The 25,310-nt window shown below is 47.3% G+C and overlaps 1 protein-coding gene across 2 annotated transcripts in view; it reads left to right on the forward strand.

The window, feature by feature from the left end:
• The window catches only part of TMPRSS6 (transmembrane serine protease 6), a 259,562-nt gene that overhangs the window by 52,471 nt on the left and 181,781 nt on the right, over window positions 1-25,310 (forward strand). For both annotated transcript variants that reach the window (XM_086963148.1, XM_086963145.1), the window contains exon 4: window positions 2,401-2,468. In XM_086963148.1, coding sequence (XP_086819274.1) covers window positions 2,401-2,468 — 68 coding nt within the window. The remainder of the gene's footprint in view (window positions 1-2,400; window positions 2,469-25,310) is intronic.

Below are 25,310 nucleotides of genomic sequence, written 5' to 3' on the forward strand. Positions count from 1 at the left end.
CATCACTATCTTAGCTCTAAGAATTCCATGGAGCTTTCGCAATGCATTTCCAGCATGCCTTGCATTATGCACAACTCTAATAGCTCTGAGATATCTCCATATCCAACACAGTGCACTTCTGTAAGTAGTATGGACAGCATTAAATTTGTAATATGCACTAAACTTCTAATCAGACATTTGCTGAGCTTTTACATTTCACCTCTCTCCTGATTTTCAATATGCACTGACATGCTAATATGGGCACATCCTCTCAGCTCTTGGAAGCTGGAACTCTTCTAACTTGTAATGTACACTGGTATCACAGTATGGAGGCAAGAACAACACTGCTAAAAAGTCATTAGGCTCAACTCCTCAATTGCTTAGCCTAAGCTCCAGCACGAGTAATACTGCTCATTCTGTATCCGTTTTGTGTGGTGGGGTCGTGCTTACACTCATGCTGCCTCTGTTGTGCCCTTTCTGTCAGTATGTGGTAAGCCTGCACGTCATGCTGCCCCTAATCTGTGTACCTGATAAAAGCTTCCAATTGTAATGGTGCCAGAGCATGTGGGGGCTTGGTGTAGCATTTGGGGCGTTAATTATGCTGTCTGGCACATGGTGCCTATCACATAGCATGTGATAGTTGCATGCCTGACATATCATGGTAGCATCCCAATGAATATATGTGTTCTGATTGAAATAGGCGTGTAAGCATCTCTGTTATTCTTTTTTTATTTGAACGTATTGTTTAATTTTGGCCTTATTTCGGTTTTTTATTTTCAGCAATTTCACCTCATGTGACGTCCTCAGGGCATAAACTCATATGTCATCACTTCCTGTATTACCAGTAGGGACAATGTTATGTGATGTCACATCCAGCGATGTCATCACAGGTCGAAGGGTGCGTGATGTCGCTTCCGCTACCCCTAACATTTTGGTGAATCAACGTCCATGTCCTTGGGCTGTGATCTAGGGCACATTGAGGGAAGTCTTGACCACTTGAGGGGGAGCAGAATTTGAAATCAGAAAAGAGGTGAGAGGGAGAATCTGAAACCTTGATCTACAGCATAGAGGAAGGGAATATAGATGTATATGCTGAAAACAGAGTATGGAAATGTCAAAGAAGAGCGAGGAGAATGGAACACAGCAGAGGAGGAGAGGGTAATTGGAAACCATAAAGGAGGAGAAGGAGAGGAAACCTGGGCCACAAGAAAGGGAAGGGGGCAGGTCACCACAAGACAGAAGGGGGCAGAAACCTGGGACTCGACGGAAGGGAAACATGAAACATTGCACCAGAAGAAGGTGAGCTATGAAACAGAAAGATTCAGAGGTACATATGCCTGTAAGAGAGGAGAAAGATGGGAACATGAACACAAGTGTGAAGAAAAAGGGAAAATGGAACCGCAAGAGAAGAGGAAAGGTAACATGATCCCAAGAGTGGAAAGAAATAACATGTAGCCCCATCACAGGGGACCTGAGACCGTGATCTAGATAGCATAGAGGGAATTAATAGAAAGATACATAAGAAGAAAGGTGCCTACTGGAATATGAGACAGCAGAGGGAGGGGAACATAGAACTAAAAGAGAAAGAAGAAGATGTGAAACCATAGAAAGGAGAGGGAGGGATACCTCAACCACAACAGAGAAAAATGAACCATGGAATCACATGAGCTGAAAGAGATGAAACCACAGTAGGGACAAGGGAGGTTAGCACAGAAGCACAAGGGAGAGGATAGGAATGAGAACATAGAACCACAAGAGGAGTGGGAGAGGAACACATAATATCAAGAAAGACGTGAGCAAGGAACCACGAGAATAAAAACGAGAACATTGGCCTATAAAAGTGACAAAAGGGAGAAGAACACAGATGAGCATGAAGGGAACACTAAACCAGAGACAGAGAAGGAAGGTGATGTGTTTACAGAAAAGGAAGATCTGAAACCCCAAGAAAGATGAAAGGAACGTAGAACATTGTACCACAAACTAGAGAGGTAAAGAAAAATAGAAATACAAACACCCTACCTTGAGGGACGTGGAACTACAAGGGTCATTCTTTGTAGTCCCATGTTCCTCTCCTTCACATCTTTTGAGGTTCCATGTGATAGGAGAGAAAGAGGGAGAAAGGGACACACAAGGAAAGAGTGGCAACAATAAAGACATAGGGGAAGAGTGGGAGGGAAACAATGAACCATGCAAAAGAGTAGAGGGGCTTGGAAGATGAACATGGAGCTAGAGAAGATAGAGGGGGGAGTGAGATCGTGTATCAAAGGAGAGAAGGAGGGATCTTGAGTTGCTAGAAAGACATCAGATGTCACCCCACTTCATTGATTCGAAAGCCCATGCTCCTGTTTCAACAGCAGACGGCATAGTATGTGGCCTCGGTTAGCTTAATGATGCGCTCTATCCTTTTTGCCCCGATTGCAGGTAGGGGACTTGGTCCGAGCAACAAAACTGGCTCCGTTCTTCAACTCCAGCACTGTCTATGCCTTCGGGTAAGGATTCTTTGCATCAATTTGTGTCTTGTTCTCTCTTGCGCGTGCCTCCTGACACATCTACTTCTGATGAGTCTTCTCCTTTTCCAATTTCTCTGCAGCACAGATATCAACAGATCAGCACATCAGGAAAAAAAATAGATACCATGTAACAATCATGAGAAAACTGATGTGAAAAGGGTACAAACAGACCTGAGAGCTGAACATTATTCATTAACATGTAATTGCTTCGACTTGTGATGGTTTTCTGGTAGTTTCAATAGTGTGCCATTATCAGCTGACACAACATAATAGCACAACATAAGTCTAATTTACATTGGTCAGACGGACTTAACTAAACGACGAACTAAAAATAATGGTGAGGCAGTGTGCCGCCACCTTCTTTCTGTTTAAAAATAATAGTAGCACCACTAGCTTCAGAAATTGCTCAAAAATACCACCCTGTACCTGTAATAAGTTAGCTTAATGTGCAATTAATTAACAATAACATTTACACAACAATAACAAAAAGTATATAGTGTAGTCTTGTATTGGTCTGTAAATACAGAAGTTAAAAAGGTGTTAGAGAAACAAAGGCTAGGAAAATGCTCATAAATAAAATCATCATATATTACACTCCATTTTAAAACTGCTGACCCTTTCAAGGCACCATTTGATCACCTGGTGCCCACAGATGACCCATGGGACGACCACAATGATAATCCCCTATGGGATCCAGACCTGGACCATTACCCTGTAAGGGTATCTCCCCGGACGGCACCGTAGCAACCCACAAGATGATACACCGGGCATCCAAAATGGATATGGATGTCCTCATTGAGGAAGATGATTTCCTCATGGAAACAGTCTTTAAGTCAGAGAGAACTGTCCAGTTCTTCCCACTGTTGAAGGGTATGCTCAAATCAGCCCCTGATATCGTCAAAGAGCCCATCAAGGCCAGGGTGCTAACACCATGGGTAGAGAAAAAATACACGCCTTTTCCCAAAGACCTAGCCTTCATCATGTTCCACCAGACTCCCTGGTCACCAGTACAGCGCTCAAGTAGGCTTCCACTCAGACCACAGGCGTCACTCCCCTGCCCAATAATGAGAGCAAGAGGCTGGCGGATGGTCGGGAAAACCATAGCAGTAGGGGGCTACTACCCACTGAAGGATAGCCAACTCTGTCGGCCTCCTTTCCCACTATGACAGGGCTTAGTGGGACAAGAGGCAATTCATAGTCATACATCTCCTAGAGGAATTCCAAAAGAGAGGTGAGGAAATAATGCCGGGGGAATCTACTTCCATTGCCAAAATCCGCAGCACCCTCGATGCTGCAAACACCGCATATAGGAGGGTCAACACTGGTGTCCTCATTAGACACCACACCTGGCTCCACATTTCAGGCTTTAAGCCGGAGGTCCAGCAATATCTGCTCAACCATCCCTTTGATGGAGAAAATCTGTTTGTTCTGCAGGTTGATCAGATGAAAACAAATCAAGAAGGACACAGAAACTGCTAAAGTCATAAAATATAATGCTCGCCCTCTCTATTATCTGAAGGAGGACCTTCCATTATAGGAAATTCTATTCTCCATGACTATGGAAGTGCCTTCCCAGTGTGTTCTTGTGGTTTGAGTGGTGTTGAGGGGTCTGCCATTTTTTGAAGTATTATCCTTCTACCTGTGTCTGGTACTCTTTTGTAACATGCACACGTCACTTTTCTCTTGTAACACACTGTTTGCTACCTCCTTCATTTTGTTTGCTTTAGATACTTGCACAAGTGCCACCATTGCCTACGTAACGTTTGTTCTTGTGCTTGAGTGTCTGCCATTTATTGCTGTACTATACCTCTACTTATACTTTGTACGCCTTTGTAACTTGCACACATGTAATTTTTTTTCCTCCTGTAATGTACTGTTTGCTACCTCTTGTATTTTGTTTGCTCACAATTGTCACTTTTACCTCATGTAACTTAACGTTTGCATTTGTAATTTGTTCACTTGTAATTTTCTCCTCATGTATCCTTAACGTTCCTATTGTGAAGCGCTCTGACACCTTCGGGTAAAGTCCGCGCTATTTAAAAATGCATAAATAAATAAATCATCACCTAGGGGTGCCTTTCACAGGCAACAATACAAGGTAGGATTCAAAGCCAATTCATCGGCCCCAACCATCTCATACCAGAAACATCCGCAGTCATGCCACCAGCAGGTGGCATAAGGGTACATTAAGGGTCATCAAACACATAAAAGGTGATGGGAGGATGCTTCCAATAAGTATAACCTCTGGCAATCGCTCGGGGTAGCCTTCCAACCCATCTTTCTTTTGCCCACCATGCCACCTCAGATTAGTCCAAGCCATATGCAGTTAGACCCAGGCCATATGCAAATCAGTCTTGACCCTGCTCCAGTAGAAACAGTTCAGCCTAAACTGCCAAGTAAGGGCCTCTCTAAATTGGAACATAATCAGTCCAAGACTGGTTTCGCCCTGATTGGGGCTCTTAAGGCAGGTGTAGCTTGGCTCCATTGGCAGAGTGAGCAAGGGACCCACTTTGGCAAGCCAGGCCGTCTCTGAACTGGAACATTAGAATCCCAAGACTGGTTTTGTCCCGATTGGGGCTCTTCAGTCAGGTGTAGCTTGGCTCCAGGGCCAACAACAACATGGGCAGTGGCAAAAGAGGTTCTAACAAAGGAGCTCCCCCCTCCAAGCGTTGTCACCCTCCTTTATCCCCGATCACAGGACACCTTTCAGGGGGAGACTGTGGGATTTCCTCCCTCATGGAAATCACATCAGACAAGTGGATATTAGCAGTGGTTCCATGGCTACTGCCTAAAACTTCTAACACATCTTCCAACAACCTACCCTATACCCACACCTTCAGCAGCAACCATCAAATCCTTCAGCAGGCAGAGGTGCAAGTTTTTTTTCTGTAAGGGGCCATACAGCAAGTCCCCCTCAAATGCTGGGCAAGGGGTTCTGCCTTTACCTTCTGATCCCCAAGAAGGATGTCTCCCTAAGCCCCATATTGGACCTCAGGCCTCTATATCACTACATCCTCTCTGAATACTTCCATATTGGTCACACTACAAGGTATTATCCGTCTACTGCAACAAGGTGACACTAGACCTTAAGTATGCAAATCAGGGTTTTACCCTCGTCATTATCAGTGCTCCAGGGGTATTCACAAAGTGCCTACTAGCAGTAAAAGCCACCCACCTAAGAAAGGATGGGGTCCATGATTTTCCATTCCGCGATGATTGGCTTATCAAGAGCACAAGCAAGAATCACTGCCTAGGAGACACCCAGGCTACCATCTCTCTCCTAAACAGCCTTGGGTTTTCAATAAATGCCCCTGCATCCCACCAACAACCCCTTCAAATACAGCCCTGCAGGCAGTGCTAACTCAGTCAGAGGCGACACCTACCCAAGCCCACAGTGGGTGCTATCCTTTCGACAGCTCTTAACCGTTTTTCCGCTGAACTCTTAGTCAGAACTGGGTCTTGATGAGTCTGATGGATTCACAAGGTACCCCACGCCCAGCTTGATATTTGCCTGCTACAACAGTTCCTCTCAGCTCAATGGTCACAGGCAGAGGGTCAGTAGTAAGATACAGACTAGGTAAGCACTAGCACCCATCACTCTCTGCAGTTATCAAACAGCAGCAATCTGTTGCAGTGCAGGCCCTTCCTAGATCCTATTCCACACCTCACCATCACTGCGGATAACTTTCATGCTGGTTGGAGAGCTTATCTGGGAAATAGGATGATACAAGCTATCCTCCTCATCACTATATACCACATCAACTACCTCAAGCTCCTTGCCATACAACTAGCCCTGAAAACCTTCCACCCCCTCATTAATGGCTAAACAGACAACATAACAGCCTTTCACTAGCTCAAGAAACAGGCTGTTACTCACTTAATTGCCCTCTCTCTAGAAGCAAAAAAGACATGGCCGTGGGCACTACACGATCTCATTCACCTCATGGTGGAGTACTTTCTGGGAGTGATCAAAAACCTGGCCAACCAGCTCAGCAGGACACATCAACAATTCCAAAAGTGGGAACTCCACCGACAGGTCTTGCTCCTTTACACCACTCATAGACCTTGTCACCACCCCCGAAAACTCAAAATTGCCAAACTTTGTCTCCAGGTACCCACATCCACAGTCAAAGGACAATGCACTGTGGATAAACTGGTCAGTGTATTCACAGTCTTGGTACTCATTACTCAAGATGCCAATCAGTGATTACCAGAGGCTCCCCAGCATGCCAGACCTTCTCACCCAGAGTCAAGGTCAATTCAGACATCTGGACCCCAAACATCTCAATCTAGCGATCCAGCACCTGAGGTCCCAGAGCTTGGATACCTTTGCCTCTAATAAGAAAGCATGGGCATCCTACAAGAGTCCCACAGGCTTACCACTCAAGCCTGTTATGCAGAAAAGTGGGAGAAACATTTGGCCCTCCTAAACCCCCTAAAGCCCCCCGCTAAGACATAATTTGCTAACTGCTTTATCTGCAAAGGTCAGGCCTTGCCATATCCGCTTACAATCCAAACAGGGAGCATTCCTCCCTTTTCTACATACCAGTCAATAAAGCTTCATATAGGGCCTCAATAAAAGTCATCCCTCCAAGGTAGGCTATCCTCTTTTAGGTTTAAAACTATAAAAACTGATAAAACCCAGCAGAAAGGCAAACAACCCTCACCAGTGTAAATATATAAACACTGATAAATACCTGAACAACCACAGACTAAAATGTCATTCAAAGAAATGAAAATAAGAGAAAATTGGTAATTTTTATTTCTTCCTGAAGAGTTCAACACAACCTAGCTTTGTCACATAAGGAAGCAGCAAAAAAGATTGGTATCCGTTATTGTGCTTGGGTTTTGTTGTTTATGGAATTCAGTAAAATATTGCTTCTTCTTCCTTTTGTTATCCTTGAATAATGGTGCATTGTTTAGAAGCATATTTTAGATCTGATCTAATTATTTTTATTTTAGACACTGTAGAGAGTCTAGGAATAGTAAAAGTTTAGGCATATTAAATTTATATTAAAATTACATTGTATCTTTTGACAGTGTTTAATTATTTCACTGATAGGTGAAATGGCTGGCTAATTAGAATCTTTTTTTTGATAATCAAATTTATTGGCATTTGAAATAAACGGAACATACAAACGCATCATGAGTGTGTACACTGTATCAAAGTCCATCGACAGCAGACAGAGGGATATCAGACCTAGGAACAAGGACCCCGAAGAGGCCACCTCGTGGATATAGCACAACTGAAGAGAAACGTGCACAGTAATCAGAACAACAAATTTAGCCACTTGCCCCAAACCCTTTCAAACTTCTCAGGACATTCCCTGGCCTCGAAGAGGGGTTCTTCTTGGGCCGCACACCAATCCACCCCTCAACGCCATTTATGCACAGTAGGGGGTTTGGCCTGGGACCAGGCCGCCGCAAAGTCTTGTTTAGCCACCGCAATCGCAGTGCCTAAGATGCGATTGTCGGCTCTGGAGCCATCTGGGTCATCGAATACTCCCAGGAGAAGACGCAATGGGTCGTGAGGAACTAACTATCCAACATCTGCGTGAGCTCTGATTCAACACCTGCCCAAAATGAAACAAGAAGAGTACATTGCCAGACCATGTGATAAAAATCAGATAGGGCGTGGTTACACGGTGTACAGGCTGGGGAGGGGCGTAGTTTTGCCCTGTACAGATGCGCAGGGGTGAGATATGCCGTCTGAAGATACTAAAGTTGGATGAGACGTAGTTTAGAGGAGGTCGTCAGGGTTTTGGGAGCCATGAGCGTGTCTCGCCAATCTGCTTCTTCCAAGGGACCCAACCAACGTTACCAGCAGGTGCGCAGCGAGTCTAGGGTCGCAGGGCCATTGTTTACCAGGGAGCGGTAGATCCATAACACCCCCCTCTACCCAAGTTCCCCATCATGACCTGGGCCTCTAGCGGGCTGAATTCAGGGAGGGAGGCGGCTGGTGGGATGTGTGCACTAAGGGCGTGCCGGAGCTGCAAATATTTATAGAATTGGGTATTTTGAAAGGAGGGGGGTTGCTGCAGGTCAGAAAAGGTTCTGATGTGATCTCCCACCCAAATGTTCCCAAGGAGTGAAATCCCGACCCGATCCCACTGCCGAAAAAAACCCTGAAGGGCTGACGCCTCGTGGAGCCAGGTGCCGTACCACAGGGGTGTATGCTGAGTACGTTTCTTGTCCCATTGCGTGTAGCGCAGAGTGCCTGGCCATAAAGGACTGCTCTAGTGACAGGTGGGATGGTTTAGGGTATGGGAACCCCATATAAGCAGGCCAGGAGCTGCGGAAAGTCTATAGTCCTGACCTCTGTACGTTAAGCCGGGTCGGACTAGCCACCAGCGAACCAGTCGTGAACGACAATAAGTCTAGTGGCCAGGTAATAGAAGTGAAGGTTGGTCACCCCCATGCCCCCGTCAAAGGTAGGGATCCGCCAGCGTGCCAGGCCCATACGTGGCCTCCCACCTCCCCACAAGAACCAGGTGAGTATGCGATCAAACTTGCGGAACCAACCGTCCGGAAGTTGAAAGGTAATATTTTGGAGAATGTATAGAAAATGGAGGAGGATCATCATTTTAAAAAATGCTTCTCTTCCGAGGGGGTTGAGTGTGAGAGACTGCCAGCGTTTGGGATCAGCCTTGGCCTTCGTGACTAGTGGTGTGAGGTTGAGAGCCCATTCCAGCTCCGGGAGCAAGGTCACCCAGATCCCCAAATATTTGAACAATTGGCGTTGCAAGGAGATGGTCGACTGCCAGTCGAAGCAGGCCCTCGACTGATGGAGGGGAACCAGAGTGGACTTCGCCGGATTGAGCCGTAAACCCGAGACATCTTCAAAGGCATGGAGGACCTCCAGGCAGTGCGGGCCAGAATTCTTCGGTTCGGCTACAAAAAGGAGGACATCGTCCGCGCATAGGGAAATGTTGTCAATTTGATGGGGATCCCAAGACCATCCTCGAATTTTGGGGTCGTTGCGTATGTGGCAGGCCAGGGGGTCCATCGCCAGCGGGAATAAGAGTGGTGAGAGAGGGCACTCCTGACGGGTGCCTCTCCAGATAGAAAAGGTCCTGGAGAGAGCACCGTTGGCTGGGACTTGTGCTCTGGGGTGGGAATACAGGACTCGGATAGAACATCTAAAAAGGGGACCGAAACCCATCGTGGCGATAACGTCCTCCAAATAGCTCCAATCGACCGTGTCAAAGGCCTTCTCGAAGTCGATGAGAAGCAGCGCCAGGTACAGGGTGAGGAGGTGGCGGTAGGCAAGGGCGAGGTAAAGGCGTCGTACGCAATGCCGGGTACCATGCACAGGCATAAAGCCCCAATGGTCCGGGGTGAACCACCTCGTGCAATAGGGGAGGGAGGCGTTGTGCCAAGGCAGTGGCAAAGATTTTCATCTCGGTGTTGATGAGAGAAATCGGGCGGTAGTCCGCGCAGGATAGGGAGGGCTGCTGGGTCTTGTGAATTACCACTATAGTAGCCACATTGGTCTCAGGTGAAAGGAGCCATTCTCGACCACATGTTGAAAGAGGTCAACTAAGTGGGGGACCTGTACATCGCAATATGTTGCGTAGTATTCCTTCGGAAAACCGTCTGGGCTTGGTGTCTTTCCAGAGTGCAGCAGGGAGATGGCTCCGTGTATCTCCTCAGGGGTAAAGGGAAGTTCAAGGTCCGTGGACTCATCCTGGGTAAGGCAGGGAAGCTGAATCTCTGCCTGTTCCAGCAGTGCCGTCAGAGAAGCCCCAGGGGTCTGGGCTGACTAGAGCTGGGCGTAGTAGCCCGCAAATGCTTGGGCAATAGCTTGCGAGGTACAGAGATGGGTACCGGCAGCATCATAGACTTCAGGAGTAATGGGGTTAGCCTTGGGATAGGAGACCAGGTTATGGAGCAACTTTCTGTTTTTGTCATCCCATCCATAAACGCGGGCCACAGCAGAACGTCACAGCATCTTAGCCGAGTCTAGGGAGACCTGACAGATCTCCTCCCGGAGCATCACAAGCTGCCTTGCGGAATAAACATCATTGTGGCGCCCCTGTTCAATTCTAGTCGTACAGCCTGAGCCTCAAGCTGAGTCAGAAGAGCAGTCTGCACTGCCCGTTTCATGTGAACCAGACCCCTAGCCACCCCTCATAGGGTAACCTTACCGGCCTCCCAAAGTACGCCAGATGAAGGGACCGAGCCCTTGTTAGCCAGAAAGTATTGTTTTAGTTCCACTGCGAGGGTGTCCCTGATTTCCGCGCCTTGTAAGAACCATGCATTCAACCTCCAGACCGTACGGATCCCACCAGAAGCATGTCCTAATTGGAGGGAGACCGGGGAGTGATCGCTCATTAGAATCTTGACCTTTGTAAACTATCAGATTTACCCACAGAATGGGTAAATCCCTTTAATACATCAGCTCTCTTTTCTAACAAGTCAATATTTGTAGCAGGTCAACTGCCAAACACCCCATGCATTAAATATTTAATGTGAATGTACATCTGAAAACAATCCTGTTACTATCTACATGAGATAGTGGTGAAAACATGGCACAATACTTTCTGTATACCAACAAACGTCATAGCTGCAAGGTGTCCCATTGTTATGTGTGAATCCCTCAGTTAATTCTGGATTTTTACCCAACTGCACTTTACTTCTGAGGTTTTTGAGCACACAGTTACAGTTTTAACGGCAAAAGTACACATCCCAGAATGCAGTGTGGTGTCAGTCAAAGGATCAGGTTTGACTTAGAGTGAGACATTTGCCGTAGGGACACTTAGCAATTATGCATGTCTTGACAACAACAGCAAACACAAGGAGATGATGGACGGATCGCTGAAACCTTTCAGACACTCATCCTCAGTCACAGATCTGGGTTGAATCCATCATCATTCTTTAGCTCACTATGCCACCCCAGTTTGGACTCAGCTATATGCAAATCAGTTTTGACCCTGTGCCTCATGGGAACAGCAGCAGCACCTTAATGAAGTCAGGCAAAGAGTGCAGAAAGGCAGGTGTGGGCACGTTTAATGCATCTCGTTTCAGACAACTCAGATTGCAGGGCTACAAATCTGGTGTAATCCTACATTTTAAGAGTTTCACAAGTTACTATGCTGTTGGCAGGGTTGACCACTCTTACAGTATCATGATGTTCAGTAAGGGATAGAAGAGTGACCTGCAAATGTGACCAGAGTTTTTTATTAAAACATTTGGACACAGCGCTCTTTCTTTTTTAATTCTTTAATGGTTATATAAACCAGACAGAGAGATTTTTGAAAGGTAATATGATGTAAGCGGCAAATAAGACTTTCTCTTCTTAAAATAGTCTAACATAAGTCAATCGGACACTACATACCATGAGTTATTTCTCCTTTAAATTAAATATATGCTTAATAACAATCATCACAAAAAAAGTAACATGTTTTGTAAACACTTGAACAACACAGTTTTTGTCTACTTTGGGTGGTTAGGCACGTGGAATAAACATTGATAAGCACTGAATAAAATCTTTTTAGAAAGCACTGAGAAAACACTACTGAAATCCACACAAGAATAAATACTGAAAACAGGACAGCCTACTTCCAGAGCACCCCCCATGCACAAGTGTGACACTCCATGTAGTCCTTACCTAACTCATGGGATCCCATTTGAAGCCTATCTGCTTTGCCCCCCTCCAGTCCCTTTCCTGGAAGGTAGCTTTTCTTGTGGGTGTGACATCTCTCAGATGTGTTAGAGAGCTGTAGGGCCTCACACTGCAAGAATCTTTCTATCTAATAGACTTCTAGACGTGGATTCCTTATCCTAGAATTAACTGCATGCGTCAGACTGGATCTAGACATTTTTCGTGAGCAGTACCCCTGCATGCTGGTAGTGGTGTTCCCGTGCCTATATAGACGCAAACCCAGAGCTCTGATGTCAATTCTTTTCTTCCAAGCCAGTCAGAACAGATCCGGAGAAAGCTACCCCTGTCATTTTTTGACTTACCCATTTTTTACTTTTTATCCAACTTTTTTGAGAAGCTTTCTCCTGGTGTGGCATAGATGGCCTCTTGAAAAGCTGGCTTCAAGCCCTGTAGTGCCAGACAGATGTTGATGACGGACCCACATCTCTTTTACTTCTAGTACCTCAAGCGCGTTCATGTCTTGAAGATCTACATCAGCCGCCGCGCTATGCACCCTGAGGCCTTAAGAAAGCGGTCCCTTAAACTCCTTGCTGCTTGACGTGTGATGCCGCATCGGTCTCAATCCCGGTCAAGAGGAAGGTCTTGGGATCTCTGGCGGAGTCCTAGAACTTCATTGCACTCAACGTCTCCTTCCAGTAAGTCCCACAGAAAGAAAAGAAGCAGGAAGTCACAGAGGTATTCAACTTCACCCTGTCCATCGAAGTCATCTAATGAGACGTGGAAACTTTGTCATTCAAGGCCTTGCACCGCATTAGAGCCTGTGCCTGGGCTGGCTCCATGCCGCCCTGAGTTTCCAGGACCTACAACGATCCCTGCCCAACTCCACGAATTTTGTGAGACCATGCACCTCAAATTTAGGCAGCCCCATGGGTTTGAAAGAAGCTCCTACTGGTTCCCCGCTGACGATTCCACCCCCGGCACCAGTAGAGCCACTTATAATCACGAATCGGCACTGGTCGTACCACCTTGACCTTCCCCAGCACCGTTCCTGTACCAATGCTCCAGTTCCTCCAGCGTCGGCATCACCAGCCTCATCCCAGATCTGACACATAGAGGGAGAGGTGTCATCTGACACCAACTCCAGCACCAACTGGAGCCATGCCCTCCAGGCCAGATACTGAGCCCTATTCCTTTGGGCTAAGATTTGGGGAATATTGGGAGGCTCCCGAGCAGCTGGTCTCAGAAGCGAAGTGCGGTCTTGATGAGAGTGTGACTACAGACCAAACTTCCCGCCCGGAGAAACCATGAACCGTTGGCTTTATACCCAATATAATCAATAAGAATACAAGTTTAGGTGGTATCAAGTATATATGCACTGACCTAAAAAGTAGCTACAAAGTATGTAGTGTTGAATGTTGTGATTAGTATACAGCAGGAGTGGAACTAGGTATCAGACGCTAGGTCCTGAAGAATAGCCGAGAGGGGTAGGCTAGAAACATGTCGAACATTAGGAATTTGGAACATTAACTCCATGAGTCCCAATCTTTCCCCTGTTTTTAACCATACCGACTAGGGGTCGGAATAAAGTAGTCATTACCTACTAGCCAGGTATTTTTAAATAGCGTCCTTTCCTTCACTCCTCCCTCGCAGATCAACCTGTCTCTCATAGTTGAAAAATAGTGCTCCTGCGTAGATCGTCTGGTCGCAGCACGCCCGTTGCACAGTGGAATGGGAAGGGCCCTATGATGAAGCATGCCACCAAGGGGCAACCCTGGTGGGTGAGGGTTTAACAGAGAATATTGTTTTCTCCTGAGAAGGAACTAGAACTTTTCGAAAATAAGGTTGTGTGCCTTTTTTTCTGTGTTATGAACTGTTCTTGGAGGTCGGCTCCAGCCCTTATCCTCTATCTCTCCCCTTTTGTATACATGAATATTGGGATGGACCACTGGACCCTGAAGTATACCAGCCCCTAGACCCCATCATGGAATGGTGTGAGGAGTTGGTGGATGCCAGTGGACCGGACACCTCTCCAGATTCTGACCTCATCTCTCCTCCTAGCATGGCTATAGAAGAGGGAGCATCTTTTGCTATGGTGTTGAGAAGGCTTATGTCTTGACAGAGGTACTTAAGCCGGGGGTAACCCCCTCAGACCCCCTTCTCCCATTTAATGAAGCTCCTACGGACATCCTGTTAGGGACCTGGTCCAAACACTGTACAGGAGCTCCTGTGAACAGGACAATTGCCCGTTGTCGTCGTCCTGCCCCAGGGGACCCCAGGATCCTCATGCAACAACAAACTCACGAAAGCTTGTTGGTCCTAGCCTCCACTTCCTTGCAAATCCTGGTGCATTCCCTACAACCCCACCAGATAGGGAATTCAAGAGGCTGGACACATTAAGCAAGAACATGTTTTCTTCCACCAGCCTGGCACTCTGGTCTGTGAACACCATGTGCCTTTTGGGCCGTTATTCCCAGGCACTCCAGGGATTCGGTTGCTTAGCTGCTGTGCATGGTTCCAGAGGAGGCCAGTGCTTTACTCTCCCAAACTATGGCAGATGGGAGAGATGCAGTGAAGTTCACAATTCAAATTTTCAGTGGCTGTCTAAGTTTCGCTTATGTATTTGCTCTTTGTAGGCTGTAGTCTCTTCGGATACAAGGGGGACTTAGCACTGCAGTGCTTTAAGGCTAGCAGAGCTATGGCCAGTTCCCAGGGCTTTCAATACCCCCCTGCCAACACCAGTCTGCCTTTTGCTCCTTTTGTGGCCATAAAAGGGGCTTCCAGCCATGCCTTTACCTGCCCAGCCACCATGGCATGCAAACTTACCAGCTTCTGCGGGGCAGAGGACGCAGTACCGACAGGCTCAGCCAAAGGTTGGGACAGTCCACCACCCCCGGCAGACGCATCCACCAAACCCCTTTAGTTTGCACTCCAACCATCATGGACACCCAGTGGGAATTTGAATACGCCATCGCCTGTCCCACTGGAGGTCAAGAACATCAGATCGCTGGGTTTTTCAGATTGTCCTATGGTGCTATTTCCTCTCCTTTGTGACTACGCCGCCACCCACTTGTGACAGGCTTATGGAGAACCATCTCTCCTTACTCCATCAGGAAGTGACGGCTCTCTTGGCCAAGGGCGCCATAGAGAGGGTGCCAACACCAGCAGTAGGTCATGATTGTTATTCCCGCTACTTTCTGGTGCACAAAAAGGACTAAATCCTTTGTCCTATTCTACATCTGCACCTTCTCAATTTCTTCCTCAAAAATGAGAAATTCAAAATGCTCGCGCTCGCTCAAGTCCTGTCAGCCCTGGACCAGTGAGACTGGATGGTAGCATTGGACTTGCAGGACACATATTTTCACATCCCCATCCTGCCTTCCTTTAGGCATTACCTGTGGTACCAGGAAGGCCATGGGCACCTTCAGTTTGTGGTGCTCCTTTTTGGCCTTACCAGCATCCCTTGGGGGTTCACCAAGATGATGGTGTTGGTTGCAGCTCATCTACGATGGTCAGGATTACAAGTCTTCCCTTATCTCGATAACAGACTGTTGCAGGTGGGCTCGCCCCAGGTGCCTAGGATATGCAGGCTATGATACCGATGTTTCAGCCTCTATCCTGGGTTTTGGTGAGACTGACTCTGAGGCTGCTGGAACTCATGGCCTCCTGTATTCTGTGTATGACACATGCCGCTAATATATGAGGGCTCTGTAGTAGGACCTGAAGATCCAGTGATGACAACATCAGGGAAATCTCTCCGACATGGTCCAGATCTACTGTGTTGGTTAACAACCCGTGATTGGGTCCACGGCAGACCCCTCTCCCTTCCCAAACCAGATCAGATAATAGTGACAGATGCGCCACTCCTGGGATGGGGCAACCATCTAGGAGAGGTGGAGATCAGAGGCCTCTGGTTTCCGGAAGACTCCGAACTCCACATCAACCTACTGGAGCTCCGAGTGATCCGGCTGGCAGTGAAAGCCTTTCTACCCTCCAAGAGAAGGCTTGTGCTAGTGTTCATGGACAACACTGCTGCCATGTGGTATTGCAACAAACAGGGCAGGTAAGGGTTGTGGACTATCTATCAGGAGGACCTGTGCCTCTGGACATGGCTGGAACATCAGGACATGTCCCTGGTGATTCAACACCTGGCAGGTTCTCTGAACTCCAGGACAGACTAACTCAGTCACAGATGCATAGTGGATCATGAATGGCATCTCCTTCCAGAGGTGGTGCAAGGTCTCTTTTAAGAGTGGGTAGAACCAAGGCGGCTCTTGCTTGGAAATGCTTTTCATCTCGAGTGGAGCTCAGGCCTCCTGTACGCTTTTCTGCCTATATCACTCCTGTCCAGAGTTCTCAAGAAGATCAGGAACAACCAAGCCCAAGTTATTCTTATGGCTACCGACGGGGCTCAGAGAGTTTGGTATCCCAAGCTGTTGAGCATGACCATCGGTCCTCCGATCAGGCTGTCCCTTCAGTAGGATCTTCTGTCGTAGCAACAGGGAATGGTTCCCCACCCAAACCTGTCAATGCTCCACCTTCATTCGGCTTTTGACCTTCCGCCCAAAGTCTGCAATGTTATCTTGGCAACCAAGCCTCCCTCTACAAAAACAGTATACACCTGCTGTTGGGGGCAAGTTTGAGGCATGGTGTGTAGAGAAACAGGTTGACCTTCTTTCTGCTCCCCTCCCCAAGGTTCTTCTGTTTATCCTTTTTCTTGCCCAGCTGAGCTCTGCTTGGGGCACCTTAAAGAGCTATCTTTCTACCATCTCAGCCTTTTTGCAATAGCCAGATCAGCATTCTCTGTTCGAATCCCCTGTTGTAAATAGATTTTTGAAAGGTCTGTGTTTGAACCGGCAGTGCCTGTTTGGCTGAAGGGATGCCCCCAGTGTTGCAGAACTACCAGTCCCATCAAGGGCAGGTGATTACACTCACTGTATAACCTGTGCTCACCCTTGAGTAACTTGGCACTGAGCAGTCAGGCTCACTGCAGAGGCCATGTGTAAAGCAAAGGCACAGCAGCCACTCGGGATAAATGCATTGATCATCATTAAAGAGACTTCATAAAGGATGTATGTAAAACGTTTATATTCAACACACATATTCAATCATTATAACATTGCCATCATATACTTTAGTACATAAAACACAATTGGAAATAATACTAGTAGTACAAGGCACACTCGTATTGTTATGATTTCCCTAGTATGCACACTATGGACAATGCTTAATCTAACTCCCCCCTCTTTTGAGCGAGAGCACCTTTATGCGGTGCATGATATCAAGAATATGTACATATACAAAACATATATCGATTTTTAGCAGCCTTGCGGGAGGAACCCAGTGTCAAAAGGTATTGTGCTCTTGGCACCAAGCAACATAAAAGGCGGCACCACCAGCGAGTGTTGTGAATCAAAGGCCTTCCGTACTGATCACTCCTGCTCACACACCCTCACTACGCGGTGTAACAGGTAACAGCCAGTCCATGTGTCACACTCTTACATACACATAGGCACTCAGCACCCTAATGTGGTGACACTGGTAGCCTGCAGGTATATGGGTCACCCTCTGCAGACTCCGTGGCCCAAGCCTCTCTCTCCACCTTCAAGCTCACCCCTATTGTCCTACACCCCCAGATGGAAGATAATCAGCCCTCCCTACCGGACACTGGGCCGCACACTGCCGAAGTCACGCTCAGTCTGGGTCCTCAGGAAGTAGTTGGGAATATGTAACAGTTTTATTTAGGCGGTAGACGTAAATAAAGGAGAGGTTAGCAGCCACTCAGGAAGTTCACCCACAGGTTTTAAAACTCATAGGCATCCCACAGTCTTTTCACCTGCTTCTGAATGTCTCAGAAAGGTTTTTCCAATTAAATCAATTTCTCTTGCTACTACTTGGCGCCAATATATCTTCAGGAGGCACCAGGTGTGGAAAGAGCAGTTATTCTACCACGATGAGAGTCAACAAGGGAACAACCGATGAATGGGGAGTAACACTGGGGAGCTTCTTGGTAGGATGAGGGGCCCTGATTGGTACACAATGATATGGCTCATGCCCAGGCGATCCAGGCACAGTGACTGGTGTGCGTAGGGATGAGTCGCACCAGGCACTTCTGTTTTCAAACATGCGAGGAGGCAAATTCCGCACCACCTTGGCAAGGAGGCACAATGACTGGTGCATCCTTCCTTCCCTGAATTTCCTCATTTTCTCTGACATATCACTGTACTCAGTCACATGCTGACGTAAACCTCTATACAGAGGTCTTTACTAGTACCCATTCAACCCAGTTGACCTATGAACTCCAACTCAACGGAGGCTACCATCCCTAATCGTGCCCAACCCATATCGGGTTGTGACTAGTTGCCATCTGTTGTTACGGGCGGCGGTCGCGGTCTAATTAGGTCTAAACGGCGGGGAGTCGCATCGGAGCAAATGGACCGAGCGTGAAGGTTTCCCCCCACCGCCAACCCATGAGGTCCCACTGAGGGCTTACTAGTACTTTTTGTCTCCCCCTTGGGGTGAGACTGCGGGGACAATTACCCAATATAGAAAGTCCACACTAATCAGGTTGTATTAGTTTTTTATTTTTATTTCTTCTTTCTCTACACCTTAGTTTTGGACATCTTAGCGTATGTCCATCTAGGGGTTTGATGGAGTCCTGTGGTCCTGACGAATGCTGAGCTGAATTTTAGCTCTTAAGCAGAAACATGTTGACCATCTTTGATTTCTTCTCACTTCAGTAAGGACTTTTTGGTTCAAACTAACTCAACCATTCACCAGTCCTTTAATTTGCACTGTTTTTACCAGAGTTAGAGCTACCCTCTTAATAAAGTTATTTTGTGATGAGTAGCCAATGCTCTTTTTAAAGCACTTCTTTATCACTACCTCACATCTTTTTCAACCTTTGGGAACCCAATGAAGACAATTGGCTACCGACCTTCACAGGCGGTGCCTGAGGGTTCTTTTTCATCACTGAGCACATGCACCTAATTCCTTTACTTCATTCTTGTTTCTCTAGACGGTGGTAATTTTCTTTCTGTCTATGGACACTTATTGGTCCATAATCCTGTTATTTTCATTTTAGTTCACTTTGACACTCTTCTGTTGATTATTGTACATTTCGGAAGGGGTAAAAGAGTGTTCTTAATTATACCCTCACTCTCCTGTTGTTCCATATAATAGTTGCCATACCCAGCCATAGTCTCCCGCTCCTACAGCAACCTGTGATGATTCATTACACTATGCCCGAGCTAAATGCACCTCCTTGAAACTCCATGCCCGCACTATTGATAGTGGCAGATTGCATACTTCAACAGAACACATACTCTACCGTGTTAGACCCGCGGACGCACCTGCACTAATAACTAGTGTCTCACCCCCGCTCATGCGCAATAGGCACAAGCAGCACCGCACATGTGCTAGAGACTAGTGTCTTTCCACCAACTAGTGTCTCACCCCCGCTCATGCGCAATAGACACAAGCGGCACCGCTCATGTGCTAGAGACTAGTGTCTTTCCACCGCCCATGAGCAGACAGCTAGGTAGTCTTTCTACTCTTACTCCCAGCTACAGGTGCCGATAGTTAATCCAATTAGCAAGCATATAAAAACGAACAAGAAACTCCAGCTCTTTCTACCGGAGTACGAGGACGGTGCAACAGGTACAAGGCAGGCTCTGACCAGAAAAGCTGTGAGTATGACAACCTCCAAGCAACAATCTCTGGGTAAGCGCTTTTCCCTCCTTACAGGTCTCTAACTCCCAGTGGCCAACATTATTTTCCTACAGGGTCAACCCCTTACCGCTTCACTCCTGGAAGCATTGGCTGCAAAATCTAAGCGTAAGAGTGTTTACTTACGCCTCATCACACTTTGTATCTCATGTATATGTGTGATACCCGTGTTTTAGCGACACCACCCCCAATAATTTGCGATAATCACAATAATGGTACCACCAGTGCCATTACACTTTTGCCGACTGTAGTCTACCCACTGAGCACTGTAGATTTGCCATTCTTACATGTTTTGTCTATGTCTTCAATGTTGTCGGTACAGGCATATATGAGAAGGGAATCCCCTCTCACACTTAGAGAAACATCTTAGTGAGTGTAACACATAGCCTGGATTACACTCCTTTTTATCCTGCACTACACTCTATTTTAAAAAGGTCCTGAGGAAAGCCAGATTTACTTTAAGGCACTGGCTGAAACATGTCGACCAACTGATGGATGTAGGAGGTAGTAACTCGCCTCCCTTAAACATCCCCAAGCCTTATTTTAACCGCTGACGGGGGCCCAGTTATTAAAATGTAATTTACCCTCGGGTACTGGGACCCTCGCCAAGCCGTTTTAACTCACACTTGACTTTACACCTCACACTGCACTCTCAGTAAAATACCAGCTCCGCTGTAATCAGGCATCGCAGCACACCCGGGACACATTAAATGTCACTGGGTGGGCCCGATGATGAAGCATGCCACCAACCGGGTTGGTGGGTGAGGGCTTCATGAACTCACCAACGAGGTGCCCATGACAAATCTAATCAGAGTCCTAACAATATTGGTCATATTTAAGCTAGTCTCTTTTGATAACACATGTTTTATGGATGTCAATTGGGGACTGCACAGATGTGCTCCCCCGACCACTGGTATCCATTGGAGCCAAAAACCATGGTCCCCTAGACTTTTGGACAATAGAAATGTTCATATTCTATAAGTGACATTTCTAAGCAAGTTATGCCTAAACCCCCTTTACCAAGGGAAAGGGTTTGGCACTGTGAATCCGTTGATATGAAACATCATGAGGCTGCTCCACTGCAGTCCACCATTGTACTGTGAAGTATTGTCAACCACTTCCCCATATTAACTTATGGACAGAGCAGGTCTCATAGGTAGTGAAATCACTCATAGGTATTCCTCACTACCTGGGCGCATGTGCGCTCTTGCGCACCATGATCTGCGATGGCAGGAGGCACACATAGTTCCCAGCTCCATGTTTCAGATCATGGAATCAGCACCATTTCCCAACACAGATAGCAAGGGTGCGCACACTTTTATGGGGCAAGGACAGACCGGGCACATGGCTTACTCAGACCCGAGCACCTGTGGTGCCAGTGGACACACACCACCCTGCTCGACCTAGCCGGACATAGGTGTACCCACTCATGGTACGGTTGCGCACTCCCGGCCCACAACAACGAACCAGGCCCCTTGCCGCTAGCACCATGGATGCAAGCACGCAGAGGCAGGCCTGACACGGAGGTTAGAACACCGGGGTTGCCATTGTATGCTCATCAGACTGCGATGGTAAGCCGGGCACCTATCCACTGTGCCATAGGTGCTAGGGCGCATCCTCCAGCCTGCCATTACAGGTGGGTCACGTATCCAAAACAGCATCAGAGCCTGTCTGCATGACCAACCCATGTTCTGGAACAGCACTTCAGTGCCTCTTCCTAACCGATGTAGTAAGGCGCAGGCACTTCTTAACAGCTTTGTCAATGAGGATGTGAGGAGGGCCCTGAAGCCTCTCCAGAGATTCGTTAACTCGCCAGGAGTATCCATGGGGAGAGCCAACCTGATAAGGCCGGGGAAGCCCCATTGGGCGGGTTCCACAATACCAGGCAAGAAGCATCCATACGGGTCCACCCAGCCTTCAGCCTACCACCCCCTGGTTCTTTGCACCAGAGCTTCCTTTCTGCCGAAGGTTGTCACTCCCTTTCATGAACGCCAATCCATCACTCTGCCTACCTTTTTCATTCTGCCAGATCCCTCTTAGGAAGAGGGGCAACTCCATTGACTGGACTCAAAAAGAATGTTGTCGTTCTACCATAACTGCACAAAAGAGTTCCAGGTGGACGACCAACTCTTGGTGGGGTAAGAAAGGGAAGGCAGTAGAGAAACCAACTATTTCCCAAAGGATCATGCTATGTATTAAAATCTGCTGCACCTTGGCCAAGAAGCAGCCCACAGAGGGTTTGCATGTTCTTTCCACCAGAGCAAAGGCTGCGATCACTGCGTTAGCACATGGAGTCCGTGCCTGGACATCTGCCAAGCAGCAATGTAGACTTCTCTGCACATGTTCACTAAGCACTGCTGCACTGCTGCTTGGACAGTCAGGTCCTTCGGGACGGGCACTTTGCTGTTCGGTCCTGCAGGACTTTTTGGTGTGAAATTGTTTTGAAGACCCTAGTTTTCCACACTAGTGATCAATGTTGTTCGTGGCTTCACTCTCCTGGTTTGGAAAGTCATGAAAAGAAACTAATGTCATTGTGCTGGGGTAGCGCCTGCATAGGCACCACGCACGTCACTTCTGACACGGACACTGCCACGTTGAGCTGAATGATGTCACCTACCGGCCTACAGGGGTTCTGCCCTCAAAAATCTTTTGGATCCAGTCTGATGCATGGGGATCGTTCTAAGGTAAGGAATCTGCAGCTAGATAGAGTCTTTACCAAATAAGGCATTACCGAACGTGAGTAACTTGTTTTTCAGGTTCAAAATGATACAGTAGTACTCAGGACTAACCTACATTCCTCCCCAAATTGGTTTCTCCTTTCCAACTTAATCAAACCATAGATCTTGCAATATGTTTCCTTCAACCAGAGTCTACAACAGGAAGGGCCCTTCACATTCTAGTTGTCAAACGTCTTCTCATATGCCACATTGACAGCAACCAGTCCTTACGCAAATCTGACTAATTGTTCATAGCCTTTGCAAAACCACACAAGGGCCAGCCCATCTCCAAAGCAGGCATTCAATCAATCAGTCATTTGTTAAGTGCACAACATACCTGCGAGGGTCTGGATAGTCAAGTGCATCCAATCCTGCTGTCATAAAACAAGAAGAGCCCTCCCTGTTAGACCCAGGGCACACTCTGCATGTTAAAAAGCATCAACGATGGCTTTTGAAGGGAATATCCTATTCACTGACATATGTAAAGCAGCTTCTTGACCAATCACATACACTTTTTGTAAACATAATTGTGTGGATAACTTAGTCAGACAACTGCCAATCGGCTAAATGGTCCTCGGTACTCTGTTGCAGACTTCTGCATCATTCACACACTATCCAATTCTTGTAAGTAGGTACTGTCTTACATTTGGTGCAGAGCATGTGTATCTACAACAGCACATGCTAGGAGCTGAAAAAGTTACTTAGCCTGTAACCATCTGTTCTTAGATGTTAGTGCTATAGATGCACACGCTCATACCCTCTTTCCCTAAAGCGGGTGGCAATGATCACAGATTTCGTCCTTTACTAATTAGCTTCCGTAACCAATCCACGTGTTCACCATACTTTCTTTAATCACTGCTCCATTCTATTCCTACCCTCTGGGCGAAAAATAATCTATCATGGAGTCAGCGGCTTAAAGACTTTCTTTGAAGAAAAACAACTTGGAATGTTTAGGAAGGTAGGATTCTTCTAGCATGGTTATCCTGATTTTTTACCTGGTTTCAGTGTGTTTTGGACTAGTCTGACTGGGATCCTGCTAATCAGGACCCCAGCCACTGTGCTTCCTTCCTAAATTTGACATGGTAAGTACTTTGATACCTCCACAATCGACTACTGGGTACCCTTGCAAGTCCCTTGTATATGGTACTAAGGTACCCAGGGCATAGGTTCACCAGGGGTCCACCATGGCCTGCAGCTTGCATTATGCCTCCCATGGGAGACAACTCAAACTGTGGCTACAGGCCTGCCATCGCAGTCTGCGTAAGCTGATGCAAGCACAACTTATGACAGATATAAGTTTCTTTATATTTGAGGTCACTACACTTAAAACCTATAAGTCACCCCTACGGCAAGCCTTTCAATCCTGAAGGCAGGGTGCTGAATTATAAATGTGAGTGTGCCCCTGCATGAGCAGGACACCCTTACAAACCCCAGAGTCGTTTCTCCAGGCTTTGTAAGTGCAGTCAAGCCATTTTAATACATATAGTGGACATCAGTCATTGCAAGATGTCTAACAATATAGTGACTGCACCAAACCCAGTCATGTTTGGTTTAAAACATTTTGGAATTATACCCCAACATCGATTCCAGTGTTGGAAGTATGATCCCATGTAATGAGGGCTCCCTTGGGGTACCCTCATGTTCTCCTGGTTACAGCCTTTCAGGGTCTGACAGAAAGCTAGTGCTGCTGCCGACCACAGACACGCTTCTGGCCTACTGCAGCTGAGCCAAGCTCGAGCAGGGGGAGGTAGGAAGGTAGAACAATAGGTTTTACTGTCGCAGGGAGGTTTGACCACCTCCCCAGACAAGATTTAATGTATTGGGCTGGGGTGGGGGCCCTTGCCAGTGCCACCAGACTGCTTTGAAGGGCAGATTTGGTGCCCTCCTCGCATACTCCAGTTGGAGCCAGTTCAGGGAGCCCTTTGCTTCCGCTCCGGTGTGAAACTGAACAAATGACATGGGAGTATCCTCCCCTTTATCTAGACCCTCTTCTGGGAGGGACCCCAGAGTTGTTCCAACCCTTTCCCTGGGGAAGGGCTTACCTGTGGGTGGCTCTTCAGATTCGTCGTGGGACAAGACTCAAGCCTGAAACCACGTCACTCTCCGACCGTCTGGACACTTGGACTTCGCTAGACTTTGCCTGGAACCAAGACTGCATCAAGAAAGACTCCTGCTGCTCCTGGTCTCGCTGTTCTGCAAGTCTTTTTTATCGTCTGTGCCTGTGCTTCTCCCAGGATCTTCAACAGACCTCTGCGCATCAAGAACACCCAAAGTAATCTCTCTTGGAGTGAAGGAGTCACTTCCCTGTATCTGCAGGCCGTGCAACAAAGCTGACCAGTCTTCTGCTCCTGATGTCCCACGGAGTTCAAAAGGCTCAGCAACACAGTAGGTGGTTCTGCAACTCCCTCGAGGCCTGACCTGTCCTTTCTGCAATTTTGAAGCCGGTATCCTTTGTCCGAACCGCTGGGACCAAACCCCTGTGCACCGCATCAGTTTGCCATTGCCAAGGCTTGTTGGCTCTTCATTCCAGAGATCTTGGGGCTACAAGAAGCTCCAGCCTCTAGCATCTCTTCCTGGCAAGATAATTGTCCTCGCCACATCCTCTGCACCTTGTGCCTTCATCTTTGGTGAGCTTCTTGAGGTCCTCTTGCGACTCCTGTGGCTTCGTCCTGTGGTTCCTCCTGAGGGTCTTCTCCTGCTTTAGTGGGCTCCTCTACTTCTTGAGGCCTTCTCTGACTCTCCTGCATTTGGTGAGTTCCTTGGACCTTGCTGGTC

Source organism: Lissotriton vulgaris, chromosome 1_1 (genome assembly GCF_964263255.1).
Source record: "Lissotriton vulgaris chromosome 1_1, aLisVul1.2, whole genome shotgun sequence".
Taxonomy (NCBI): domain Eukaryota; kingdom Metazoa; phylum Chordata; class Amphibia; order Caudata; family Salamandridae; genus Lissotriton; species Lissotriton vulgaris.